This window comes from Eretmochelys imbricata, chromosome 10 (assembly GCF_965152235.1).
Source record: "Eretmochelys imbricata isolate rEreImb1 chromosome 10, rEreImb1.hap1, whole genome shotgun sequence".
Classification (NCBI taxonomy): Eukaryota; Metazoa; Chordata; order Testudines; family Cheloniidae; genus Eretmochelys; species Eretmochelys imbricata.
The window spans coordinates 82640883-82654733 of NC_135581.1; the positions used below are offsets into that span (position 1 = coordinate 82640883).

Genomic DNA, 13851 nt, shown 5'->3' on the forward strand with positions numbered 1-13851 from the left:
ACAAGGCTGCATTACAGTCAGCAGAACTTTAGTCTTGGCTGCCACGTCGCATGTACCCATTATATTGACAAACCCTTCACTCTATGAAAGCAAAGTCCTGTACTTTAATTTTCTGTGATGGAGCAAGACTTTGGCCATTCTTCCCAGAGAAATCTAATGCCGTAAAGGTCAGGGAGTGCAGTTCTCATTTGAGCATTGCTGGGTACTAGCTCATATACATTTCCTTTGTAAATTTGCTTTCTTTCATTAGTTCTATAGAAATTCAGCCCCCTATTGTATTAAACTGCAAATCCATCTTTTGTCCTGACAATAGGTAATAAATACATTTATTTGTTCCGGAACTGTCTAAAATAACCAAGCAGGTTGGTGTCAACACATTCTTGTTTCCCTATTCTAATATTATTAAATGTATCGAGGGTGGTTGTTTTCCTTCAGTTATCAGTTTGCTTGGTGGAAAGCACATTTACACCTGGTACTTTCAGGTAGAACAACAACAGCTGTATTTATAAAGAGAGGCTATGGAAAATATGTCCTTGTCCAGTATAGCTCTTACCACGACATTGGATGCCTACATAAAAATCCACATTCCAAACTCCCTCATACGAAGAATTCAGTTATAGCTAAAAGCTTCACTGACATTGCTTTAGAGGCATTTCAGAAGCTGAGGCCCTCATATTCCTTTTCACATGTGGATTCAAAACAGAGCAAAATCTATTAAGGGCCACTGCCAGGATTCAGATTTTTTAAGCAGTTATAAAATGCAACCTAGAGTCTGAACCAAACAAAAGTCACTGAGAGAGGAGAGACGAGGAAGGGGAGAGGGAGATATCTTTGATTAGATCCACTTGTGTTGCAGTGGAAGAGCCAAGCTTTCAAGCTACACAGAGCTGTTCTTCAGGTCTGGGGAAGAAAGTTCTTGCACTTTTATGTGAGCACCCACATCACAAATGCGCCTCAGGAATGGAGACTCAGAACTGTAGTCTGTGCGAGGAAGCAGATATTGTACAAAATGAAACCTTTGTTTCAATTTCCTCACACTTTTCTAAGGTAAACAAACTGCCAGAATACGTTGACAGAACAGGGAAGGGGGCAGGTCTGAGAATGCACCTTTTACCTCCTTTTGAGCCGTTAACTTTCTTTTGAACAGATCAGACTCAAACCCCTGGCTTCTCTTTCACACCAGTTTACTCCTGGTCTCAGTGAAGCTGCTCCTGGGTTACTGAGATCAGAATCAGCCCATAGCTCACTGCCAAATCCACGATACACAGTTACTTACAAGCAGCCCATTAATGCTCTTCACTTTTGACAACAGCAAAATTGGGAGATAACCTAGATTATTTGGTGCGGAAGGGAAGCTGTTGGGTGAAATCCCAGTTGTCCATGGCAAAACTCTCATACACTGCAATAGGGCCAGGATGTCACCTACTGCCATCCCATTATACATTAGCAGCCACAGAGCAACAATCACTTCTATTATCTTGTCAGCTATGCCAAAATCCCTGAATCCGCCCTGGATACAAATCGCAGCCTTGCAGATTTTAATCTGTGTTTCCGGGGCATGTAAAATAGCACCATCTTCTCCCTGCCTAGGTGCCTCCCTACTCATCTCGCTGTGGATTATAGCTCTGCCTCCTCTTCCCCATTCTTCTCCCTGCTCTTCAGGAACAGACAGCTGCATGACTCGCCGCCGACCAGCCCATCTGCGTGTGGTTACTCAGTTCATCAGGAAGACACAGGGCAGAATTCCCATCTCCGTCAGGGACAGGAGAGTCCTGGGCACTGTCAACTAAAAAGCCACAGATCAGGAAACATTTCTGAAGCCTCCTGGTCTCCAGAGTGTTACAACTTGCATCAGCTCAGTGCATTGCACTGTGTGGGTTGATTTGTTGTGCAATGTTGTGCTTTGGTGGTGTGTATTACATACTATTTAATACCAATCAGAGAGGGGTCTTAATCTCTGCATTATCTCAGCATCCACTGGCTGTTAACAGGAAGTGCAGTATTTTGGAGGCGATTTCATATATGAAAAGTCGAGAGCATTAGGACTATGGACAAGAAATCTTCGCAACTTCATTTTTGATGGTTGAAAAATGGACTATTCTGTTAGATATCCAGACTTTTTATTTCTCCCACAATATTTGTGGTTGGGAATGTTCAAGGTTTCATGGCTTTACCAGATCTGCAGCAGATTTTCCATTTCCCCATAAGACGTGCACATCCAGCAGCACATTTATAAAATTAACAACTCAGTCAGCCAGATTCTCTACTGCTGAAAATAAGTACAACTCCATTGACTTCAATGGACGCTAGCTGAGAATATGCCCTGTACTGTCTGTGCGCGCTCATGCTCATTACATGAGTTTGTGGGTAAACTATGGAAATAAAAATATACCTCTTTCAAGCCAATCAATTTGTTCTTGTGCTAAGAGCCGATATAATTCACATTGGCCTGCTCACAAGCAGCACTCGTGTCACTGCACAGGTTTCAAATCTGGAGAATAACGTTCTCTCCAGGACTCAAGACATCCATTGGAAGCTTTGATATCATGCTTCACAACCCAGCTGGCCAATTGCCGTGCTGTATGTCACAGTGATAGCTCCCCAACAAGGTACAGCTTTCAACCTAGCACCGTTGAGTCATTCCCATGCTATCTAACGCATACGACGCCAGCCACCGCATTTTCTCTTTAGAATTTGAACAGGTTTGAAGTGGTCTGGTTCCTACAATTCCCTGGGCCTCTGTGCAACCACAGGAAGACACTTTTGCTATTTTCACTCTATTCCCGCTGCTCCTGCCACTCTCACGCTCATGGAGGGCTTTTACTCTTGTTTTCCCAACCCTAGCACATTTCTCTGCTTCTTTCTGCTCCTTTTCCCCATTGGCGAAAGAGATTTGAGGTATTTTCCTCTCTTACCTTCCCTTGCTTCCATCACAGCTGTCCCCACATCTAGGTATTTTCTGCAGATTCCATTGGTTTCATAGTCCAACTTGCAAATCCCTCCATTGGCCACACATACAGCCAGAAATGGTCCCTTTTACTGCTTTCACTGCATGACTTCCTTGGTAAGAATTCTTGCTGTCAAGTATTAGGCATAAGGTCACTAACAGCTGCCTGACAACCAGACTCTTTGCCCGAGTCTGCCTACCACGAGCAGTTGTCTGCAGTGTTGTTGTAGCTGTGGTAGTCTCAGGATATTACAGAAACAAGGTGGGTGAGGTAATATCTTTTATTGGACCAACTTCTGTTGGTGATACACAAGCTTTCGAGCTACACCACAGAGCTCTTCTTCAGGTCTGGGAAAGGAACTGAGAGGGTCACAGCTAAATGCAAGGTGGAACAGATGGTTTAGCATATGTAGTTTACACATATTGCAAGGTGAAGTCCTGTGACAGAAGAGGTCAGGCTACTTCACCAAGAGAAGTCAAGGCAGTAAGATTACCTCACCCACCGTATCATGAACAGGTCATTGCAGGCTCAACTTAATATATGCTCAGAATATAGTTTGTGATCCTGTTCGAGATGATCCAGTGTAGTATCCTTACGTCCAATCTCTGGGCCATGCTCTATGACTGTATTGCAGGATCAGGCCTTAAGTGGGAACTTCCTTACACCTAAAAATAGTTTTCTTCTCTCCCATCATGTTTGACCCTCCATGCACTGGGAGCTATTTTTAAAAGATGCTTCCCTGCAGTGAAACATCCCCATTACATTATAATGCACCTTAGCTCCATTTTGTGCAGGTCACAGTTTTTTAAATGGTCTCCATTGTACTTTACAAGCATTTAAGAAAAACCACTACTTAATGAGGTGTAAAACTAGTTATTGTGAAATAAAACTCGCTCTTTATAGTGTGTGTGGGGGGGACGGGGAATTACATTTTCATGCCCTGTTTTCTTTTAAAATGTGTGCCTTTCCCATCATGAATGTCCTCCGTAAACTTAAAAATAAATATTCTTCACAGCAGAGTGCTGGCTTGGAGGCCTGTGATTCCCATAATAAAGAAGCCCTGCGGTGTAATGGTCCTTAAATGCTCCGCATCTTTTACACTTAATGTAAAATCCATCAGCTCTAATAGCTGTGACTAAATTATATTATACTTTTTTTCTATTAAATGTTAATTTTCTGAGTTGGCAGAGCAATACAAGCATTAAATTATTCAGAAAGCAATAACCTCTAAGCTTTTCTGAATTCAGAGATATTCCCAAGCCAGCTATCCCCCAAAAACCTTTTGCCTACCCACTTAAAAAAAAGAGCCAGTATGGATAGCAACATTGTGCCAACAATCAATTATAAGCTGCATTACTTATTGGTCTTGCTTTCACTAGTTCATGGAACAGATCACAATGCACAGTACCCCTATGACGCATCCCTCAGACTTCTGGGTTTCTACAGGTATGGTAGCAACAAAAAGATCAGAGAAAGTGTGGGACCCTTACTGAATGGGGGAGGCAACCTAGTGACAGGTGATGTGGAAAAAGCTGAAGTACTCAATGCTTTTTTTGCCTCTGTCTTCACAGACAAGGTCCACACCCAGAATGCTGCACTGGGTAGCACAGTATGGGGAGGAGGAGAGCAGCCTTCGGTGGTAAAAGAACAGGTTAAGGACTATTTAGAAAAGCTGGACATGCACAAGCCCATGGGGCCGGATCTAATGCATCCAAGGGTGCTGCGGGAGTTGGCTGATGTGATTGCAGAGCCATTGGCCATTATCTTTGAAAACTCGTGGCGATCGGGGGAGGTCCCGGACTATTGGAAAAAGGCAAATATAGTGCCCATCTTTAAAAAAGGGAAGAAGGAGAATCCAGGGAACTACAGACAGGTCAGCCTCACCTCAGTCCCTGGAAAAATCATGGAGCAGGTCCTCAAAGAATCCATTTTGAAGCACTTGGAGGAAGAGGAAGGTGATCAGGAACTGTCAACATGGATTCACCAAGGGCAAATCATGCCTGACCAACCTGATTGCCTTCTATGATGAGATAACTGGCTTTGTGGATATGGGGAAAGCAGTGGACATGATACAATCTCCCATAGTATTCTTGTCAGCAAGTTAAAGTATGGATTGGATGAATGGACTAGAAGGTGGAGAGAAAGCTGGCTAGATCGTCGGGCTCAACAGGTACTGATCAACGGCTCGATGTCTAGTTGGCAGCCGGTATCAAGTGGAGTGCCCCAGGGGTCAGTCCCAGGGCCAGTTTTGTTCAACATCTTCATTAATGATCTGGATGATGGGATGGATTGCACCTTCAGCAAGTTCACTGATGACACTAAGCTGGGCGGAAGAGGTAGATACACTGGCGGGTACAGATAGGGTCCAGAGTGACCTATACAAATTGGAGGATTGGGCCAAAAGAAATCTGATGAGGTTCAACAAGGACAAGTGCAGAATCCTGCACTTAGGACGGAGAATCCCATGCACTGCTACAGGCTGGGGACCGACTGGCTAAGCAGCAGTTCTGCAGAAAAGGACCTGAGGATTACAGTGGATGAAAAGTTGGATATGAGTCAACAGTGTGCCCTTGTTGTCAAGAAGGCTAACAGCATATTAGGCTGCATAGTAGGAGCATTGCCAGCAGATCGAGGGAAGTGATTATTCCCCTCTATTCAGCATTGGTGAGGCCACCTCTGGAGCATTGCATCCAGTTTTGGGCCCCCCACTACAGAAAGGATGTAGACAAATTGGAGAGAGTCTAGTGGAGGGCAATGAAAATGACGAGGGGGCTGGGGCACATGACTTATGAGGAGAGGCTGGGGGAACTGGGGTTATTTAGTCTGCAGAAGAGAAGAGTGAGGGGGGATTTGATAGCAGCCTTCAACTACCTGAAGGAGGGTTCCCAACTGGATGGAGCTCGGCTGTTCTCAGTGGTCGCAGATGACAGAACAAGGAGCAATGGTCTCAAGTTGCAGTGGGGGAGGTGTAGACTGGATATTAGGAAACACTATTTCACTAGGAGGATGGTTTCAGAGTAACAGCCGTGTTAGTCTGTATTCGCAAAAAGAAAAGGAGTACTTGTGGCACCTTAGAGACTAACCAATTTATTTGAGCATGAGCTTTCGTGAGCTACAGCTCACTTCAACAGATACATCTGATGAAGTGAGCTGTAGCTCACGAAAGCTCATGCTCAAATAAATTGGTTAGTCTCTAAGGTGCCACAAGTACTCCTTTTCTTTTTACTAGGAGGATGGTGAAGCACTGGAATGGGTTACCTAGGGAGGTGGTGAAATCTCCATCCTTAGAGGCCTGGCTTGACAAAGCCCTGGCTGGGATGATTTAGTTGGTGTTGATCCTGCTTTGAGCAGGGGATTGGACTAGATGACCTCCTGAGGTCTCTTCCAACCCTCATATTCTATGATTCTTGGATATATTTCATTTGCGTCTAACATTAGTGACCTTCCATTTTGCTTAAATTCATTTATCATCAATGCTAGTTCACGCAGAACATGAATGAAAACGTCCTTTAACACATAGGGGATGCTGCATGCTTGATTATGCTGAACACATGCATCATCGCTGCACTGGGAACCTTGCAGATAAACAGAAACAAACCAGGATTTACTCTCTACCTTTCATGAGTTACTTAAACCAAAAATCAGACGCCACGCCAGTGAACTTTGCCTATATCAGTAGTCATGGGACTGGAGATTCCCTTTTTTTTTTTTTTTTTTTGGTTTTGTTATTGTCAAATATTAAGATTTCAATTTTATGAAAAATTTAACTTCTTACAGCACAGCTGTGTAGCGTAATCACAAGAGAAAAGCTACTTTAAAACTCAAGGGAAGATACAACTCAAGAGTTTCTTTTGGATTACACAGCATTTGGAATTTTCACTTACTACACGTTTGAAACCAAATTCAGATTTACTTTTCTTTTAACTTCAAAAAGACATTCTCCCTAGTTTATATAAGACTTACTACCTCTTCCAGGACAGCGGACATGTCCGTCTACTGTCCAGCTAGTGCTGTCCTGCAGGTGGGAATCACAACATTACATACTTGGTGCTAAATGCTGCTGAGAATTTTAGCAGTGCTCATTCATTCCAAGATTCACAGCCAGTGCAAAGGGACTCCTCAGGAAGGGGTTCACACTCTGACATGCTGCTGGGATATTATTTACACTCTACACAGGATGCATAATTGTGACCTCACATCAATACAAAAAAGTCAATGGAGCTGAATAGCTAGGAGATCAGAATCAGTCCTAGTTAGGAACACAGCTACAATAAAGTTCAAGGCAAAAGGAGGTATTGCCCAAATCCACCCTCGACCAAGATGCTGCAGTCTAGGGAGATCAGATATGCAGGTTAAAGGGAGAATAAATTTCTTTAGGAGGGAAGTGGAAGAGCTTGCCCTCTCGAATGACAGAACACTCTGATACACTATTGCAGCTGGAACCAGAATTCCAGATTTCCTAGATCCTGTGCTCTGACAGTGCCTCTTTCTTGGACCAGAAAACTTACTACCAAAATATTCAGAGAAAGCTATTCTTATAGTATGTGTGGTCCAACAAGGATCGGAGAGTACCAGAAGTCCAGCAAGAATGCTGTTGTGATATTCCCAACCCAATTGTTCAGACTTAAAAGGTTCAACTAAGCATCCAAACTTATTGGGTTGTTTACTTGTTTCAGATAGCACCAACTCACTCAGAATCAATGTTTATCACTAATAAAGATGTAACAATACTATAAAAAGGCAGATTTTTATTTCCTAGCCCCAGTCATATAGTAAGGGTTATATATTCCTGTCCCATGATGGGAACAGTAGCTACAATTTCCTCTCAACCTGTCACAGTACATCTTCTAAAGCTGACTGTATCCAAGTTTTTCTATTCACATGTTTACAGGAAAGATGTGGACAAATTGTAGAAAGTCCAGAGAAGAGCAACAAAAATGATTAAAGATCTCGAAAACATGACCTATGAGGGAAGATTGAAAAAATTGGGTTTGTTTAGTCTGGAAAAGAGAAGACAGAGGGGACATGATAACAGTTTTTGAGTCCATAAAAGGCTGCTACAAAGAGGAGGGAGAAAAATTATTGTTCTTAACCTCTGAGGATAGGACAAGAAGCAATGGACTTAAATTGTAGCAAGGGCATTTTAGGTTGGACATTAGGAAAAACTTCCTGTCAGGGTGGTTAAACACTGGAATAAATTGCTTAGGGAGGTTGTGGAATCTCCATCTTCGGGGATTTTTAAGAGCAGGTTAAATAAACACCTGTCAGGGATGGTCTAGATAATACTTAGTCCTGCCTGGAGTGCAAGGGACTGGACTAGATGACCTCTCAAGGTCCCGTCCATTCTATGATTCCATGATTCTATGTATGCCTTTTTCCAGACTCCTTTCACTTCAACCTCGGTAGCTGCTGCAGCTCTGTCAAACCATGAAACATTACACAATCGTGTCCATACACGTGTTTCCTTGTCATTCCATCAGTCAAACCAATTACAATGGCAATTAAGTCAACCATCTTGAAAACTGGTTCACTAATATAAAAGGAGCAGTCCCGTACTCATTGATTTCCATAGGATTAATCACAAATGACAGTTCCGCTTCATAAATATAAGTAGCAGGCTTGTACACTCGGTACAAACATCAGATATTGCAAAAATTCTACGGCTTCAGCTATTATGTCTGAAAGTTCATTGAACATTTCTGTCCTCTACTTTGCTGAACAAACTGCTGCTTGTTGATCTCCATACAGTTTCGGGATTATATGGTACTCTTGATTTTTATGCTTCCATATTATTAATATTAGAGTATACACGGGCAGCATTTCCAAGTTTCCATTGCATTGTAAGTTTGAAGGGTGTGAGAGAATTAATATCTTTCACTGTCATCTTAATCTTGAGAGGAGATTTTCAAGCTAGTGTTTAAATAATGTTATCTTATTTAAAAATGAAGATAGACCTAAAGACTCCCACTGGAAACATCTATAGCAAGAGGGAAATCTGCTTGCTTCCGAAAAAAATGTAAGGGATAGCCATTCAAAAGCTTTCAAATAACTGGCTGCAATGTGAAGTAGGTAGCACGGTCAGAGATTAAACGATTTTAAAAATCCATCAGAGAATGCATAAAGCAGATTACTGGTAAATCAGTGAAAACAGCTTCCAAATAAGGTCTGAGGAGCAAGTGTTGTAGATTAGCTGACACTCATAGTACGGTTAACAGATATAACACCTGCTGCTTGGAGGATGCTTAGCCAGATAAAACCACAACATTTTTTGACCCAACTTCCAGTGTCTCTTTAGGAATGACTGAAATGCAAGAGGTGTTTCAGTTCAGGTTGGAAATGTATTAGAAGAATTGAAGAAATGTTTTCACAATACTTGCGTATACTCCCTGTTCTGAGTCACTTTTGTAAAATCTCCAAAGTTCTAAGAGAAAACGATCATTTATTGCATTTAGTCACAAGACTCACTTTGCACTTCTTCTGAAGAACTTTCTGCACTCCCTCCTGTACTTGTTTCCTTCATGGACCTGGCCTGAACAGATTATGGAAATGAATCTGAAGCTAATATTTGGGGCTAGATATTGGTACAGAGCCTTTCACCTCCAGGTCACCAGTTCCAAGCCAGCCATTTTGGCAGTGCTCAGAAGGGAACACGCAAAGTCTGTTCAGCTTCCCGCCAGAAGCGAGGTAGCAATCTAACGGGACACGTGTCCACTTTACAAGCTGCCCTCACAGCTGACACTTTCGTTGGCTGTATCGTCAGTAGTCCAGGATTGACTGGAGACAAACTGAACCGCTCAGTTTTGGAGGTGGAAAAGTTGGTAATCCCAGTATGTGCCTTGGCAACACACACACACACAAAATCTTTTCCAGTCAAAATGAAGACTAATATTCTCTTTCCCGTAGACTATTTTGCCAATAAGCCACAAGGTACTGTTACAGTAAGATAAAATACTTTATTGATATGTAATACAAGAGAAAAAAATACATAAAACTTCCCCCAGTAAGGAAAAATTCAATACTAAAATAGCCCAGTATTAGTATTATCAAAACAATCAAATTTCTTTCCAACCAGAGCTTCAAATAATGTGATTAGAAAAGATTTTCTAAAAACTAAAGTATACTTGGTGAACTCACACATCTCATGGGACTCCTCTAGGAAACTGAAGGAAAACAAGAATGATCAGTTGTCACACTACAGCTAAATATATTAAACATGCATTTTCACAAGAGTTTGTTTTAGAAGTGCCTGCGTCAACATCCTCTTTTCCATATTTGGAGGTTGCCATTTCAGTGATACAGCAGGAAGCCCACACTCAAGGGCAGAGAGGCTAAACTCTGTCGGAAAACAGGAACCTTAAAAGCTGCCAGGTACAGTTTGGGGGTTTGTATTTTAAACCCAGTTAACATAACTGTAGTTAGATCAAGCACTTACAGAATTTACTGTACAACCCTGAAAGTCTACTTGCAGGAAAATATAGAGGCTGAATTCTATTCTGTTCCATCCTGCCCTGCATCAGTGCCAGGATGACAGCCTCCTATTTGCTAATTATGGGCAAATGCTTACTGACAAGTGTAACACTTGGTACGGAGCGTAGTACGGAGCTAGCGGGACTACTCTGGCAGCAAGGAGCATTATATCCCATAAGTGGTACTTACAGGGTCAGGCTCTACTCTGTTTATTCTGAGACACTAAAAAAACCCAGTGACTTTGTGGCTAGACTCTTGTTTTACTGCCATTTTCCTCGAAATAGTCCCAATTTTTGTATTTCCTTCCATAAAACTTGGCTGTAGATATTTCATTCTTTGGCAATATTGCACTTCCACTTAAAAAAATATGAAGCTCTGTTTTGTTTAACATGTGAATTCCAAATTAGATTTCTCTATGAATCTTACTATTTGCATCTTTCCCCATAAATAATCAAAAATTGATTATAGTACATAATTTACAGTGTTAATAAACCAGAAAAACCTCTTAAGCTTTTGCTGGAAATTGGTTGACCATCTGACACTTGAACTAGATAATGTACAACTTTATCAAGTGTGTTACTCAAACAATCTAGGTCCATTTTATGCATAATGAAATTTGAAAAAGTACATAAGAATAAAAATTGGACTATTGCATTTGAGACTGAATTGCTGTTCTACATTCATGATCTACTCCAGTCCTGCTGTTTCTTAGCCTATTGAAATCAGTGTTACAAAGCTTTAATGAAAAAATATATCTTGTAAAAAAGCATAAATGTTAGTGTCTGATGGAAAAAACTGATTTGTACCTCTAGTAAAATGCGAAGGCACTAAATCTTAAATTACTTAAATAAAAGAATGTAACCTGGCCAGCCAAGCTACAATGTATACCTTGACGCTATCCATCTTGTTCTGTAGTTGATCTACTGTCAATCTGTTGATCAACTTAATATGATCACAAAAAGCACGCTTTTTAACCATTAAAAAAAAAAAATCCAACAGTTACAGTATTTCAGCCACAGTCACTTCAGTTTAAGTTCACTGTCATTCACCCTTTGGAAATTAACAATAGGATCAACTTGGAGGTGTTGTATTTGAGTTTATTTATTTATTCTAAAATGGTCAATCAGACACTAGAAGAATGTAACTACTATGTCATCATTTTGACTGCCAGCTTATACACCAATTGTAAAATAAATTCTACACACTTCATAATCCACATATTTGAAACATCTAATATTAACTAAAACAATTGCCCTATTGTTCTATTTTACAAGGGGTAAATGACTTCAGCCTCCTAGTGTTTTTCATACTTGGAATAATTTTTTTGGGGGGTGCATTCTTTTTACAGTTACCACGCCACGAAAAAGAGAAAGGCCATGAAGGTTAATACAGCTGTAACCACAGCACTCCTACAGGATGCAACAGCCATGCTACAGAACCAGCACTAAGCATATTAACAAACAAGCCCCTGTCTCATGCGAATGATCTGGAGTAAGGCAGCTTGAACATCTTCATCCATGTGGCCCTGGAAGTGGGGACAGGATTTTTAAAAACCACACTGCATTATTCATGACTAAAATTAAAACAAATACCCTCCCAAAATGAATGCATGGTCAATCACCATCTCATTGGTAAAACTGAATTTAATTAACCTTATTAATGACTTTGTGTCAGCAGAGTTAATTTCCAACTTTGCAGCACAGTGGCAAATTTCCTGTTTGAAATCACTGTTTTGATTTAGAGATGTTGCTGTTCATATCTTCTGGACTGCCTTGCAGCTTCCTGCAATTATCTACAGTACTCAGCTATGATGGTGACTAGTATAAGAGTCATATTTAGGATCTGAAATTGCACAGCTTCTCAGCTGAACCATGTTATTGTAACTTGCTGCAGCCAGTAATTATAGGGAAAATTTACTCATCTTTGCATAAATTCATATTCCCTATTCAAAAGGAACAGGAGAGTTGAAAGTTCTCAACACTCATGCAACTCCTCCAGTGCACTATTTGGGATATGGACATGTATTGATAGCACTGTATTATCCCCCTTAAAGTGGGTCACCACTGTATGTTGTCTAGATGTTCATAAAAAGTGACAAGCAGATGAAGGCAAACACTAAATTTAACATGCTGCGGTGCTCTTTTCCTTCTCAGTTTCCTTCTGGAGCAATATCAGGCACCGCAAAAAGCCTTTTACAATAATTTAATGTGCATACAGGAAGCACTGACATTAGATATTACTCATTCACACACATTTACTTTGAAAGAGAATTTTCTAAAAAAAAAAAAAAAAAAAGACCTAACATCGAAAACGAGTAACTTAATTTTTATAGACCCGCTAACATACCTGCACAGCACTAAGAAGATGTGTCCGATAAATTGAAATTACTTCTTGGTGCTGTCTATCAGCATCCTGTATGTAGAAGGGTGGGGAATGTGGAGAGAAGAATGTCAATATTTTCAAGATCAATTCTTCGTATAATTACAGTTTTGCTTGTTTGACTTTGTTTGTTTAAGTGTCGCATGACCCTAGAATTTCAAGGTTAGTTGTTTATAAAACCCTAACCGAAAAATAGAGCCTTTCAGCTTTAGTGTCAGCTTGAAGTGTTTTGCCTTGAAATAGGGCTTTCTCCACACCAGCCCAGGTGTTACCACCACCAACCTACTTGGACAAGAATAGAATTTGACTTCTGTTCAGAAGCCCCTGACTCAAGTCCCAATTTAAACTCACTTTATCACACTATGGGGGATGCTGCACACACTACCACGAATGTGACCCAATTCGATATAGATTTACACATACACCTCTACCCCGATATAATGCGGTCCGATATAACGCCGTAAAGCAGCGCTCCGGGGAGCGGGGCTGCTTTACCTCGTTACAGCCGAATTCGAGTTACCGCAAGTGGCTCCTCTGCGCCCTCCCCCCGCTACTTGCTGCAGCCCCCCTACCCCAGCTCACCTCCGCTCCACCTCCGCCTCCTCCCACGAGCACGCCGCTGCTCCGCTTCTCCCCCCTCCCTCCCAGGCTTGCCGCGCCAAACAGCTGATTGGCGTGGCAAGCCGGGAAGGAACGGGGGGAGAAGCAGAGTGGTGGCAGCATGCTCGGGGGAGGAGGCGGAGCGGAGGTGAGCTGGGGTGGGGAGCAGTTCCTCTCCCTACCCCGATATAACGCGGTGTCACCTATAAGATGGTAAGATTTTTTGGTTCCCGAGAACTGCGTTATATCGGGGTAGAGGTGTATGTGTAACTTTGCTCTCATGAGTAGTTTCACTGAAGTCAACAGTGCTACTACACACATGAACAAAGATACGTTTAGGGACATTTATACTAAAGCCCTAGCACTTACTATCACAAACTCCAGTGAGGCTATGTACAGAACTACTCACAACAGTAAGCAGCATTCTGGAATAAGCGTTTGCAGGCTTGGACACAGC

General features: G+C 41.7%; 1 protein-coding gene across 1 annotated transcript in view; it reads right to left on the reverse strand.

Annotated features, from left to right (window-relative positions):
- Positions 1–9914: 9914 nt before the first annotated feature.
- The window catches only part of UACA (uveal autoantigen with coiled-coil domains and ankyrin repeats), a 73923-nt gene continuing 69986 nt past the window's right edge, over positions 9915–13851 (reverse strand). Inside the window, exons 17-18 of the mRNA XM_077828902.1 lie at positions 12762–12827; positions 9915–11940 (exon numbers count right to left, since the gene is read on the reverse strand). Of these exons, the coding sequence (XP_077685028.1) occupies positions 11869–11940; positions 12762–12827 (138 nt within the window). The 3' untranslated portion in view covers positions 9915–11868. The remainder of the gene's footprint in view (positions 11941–12761; positions 12828–13851) is intronic.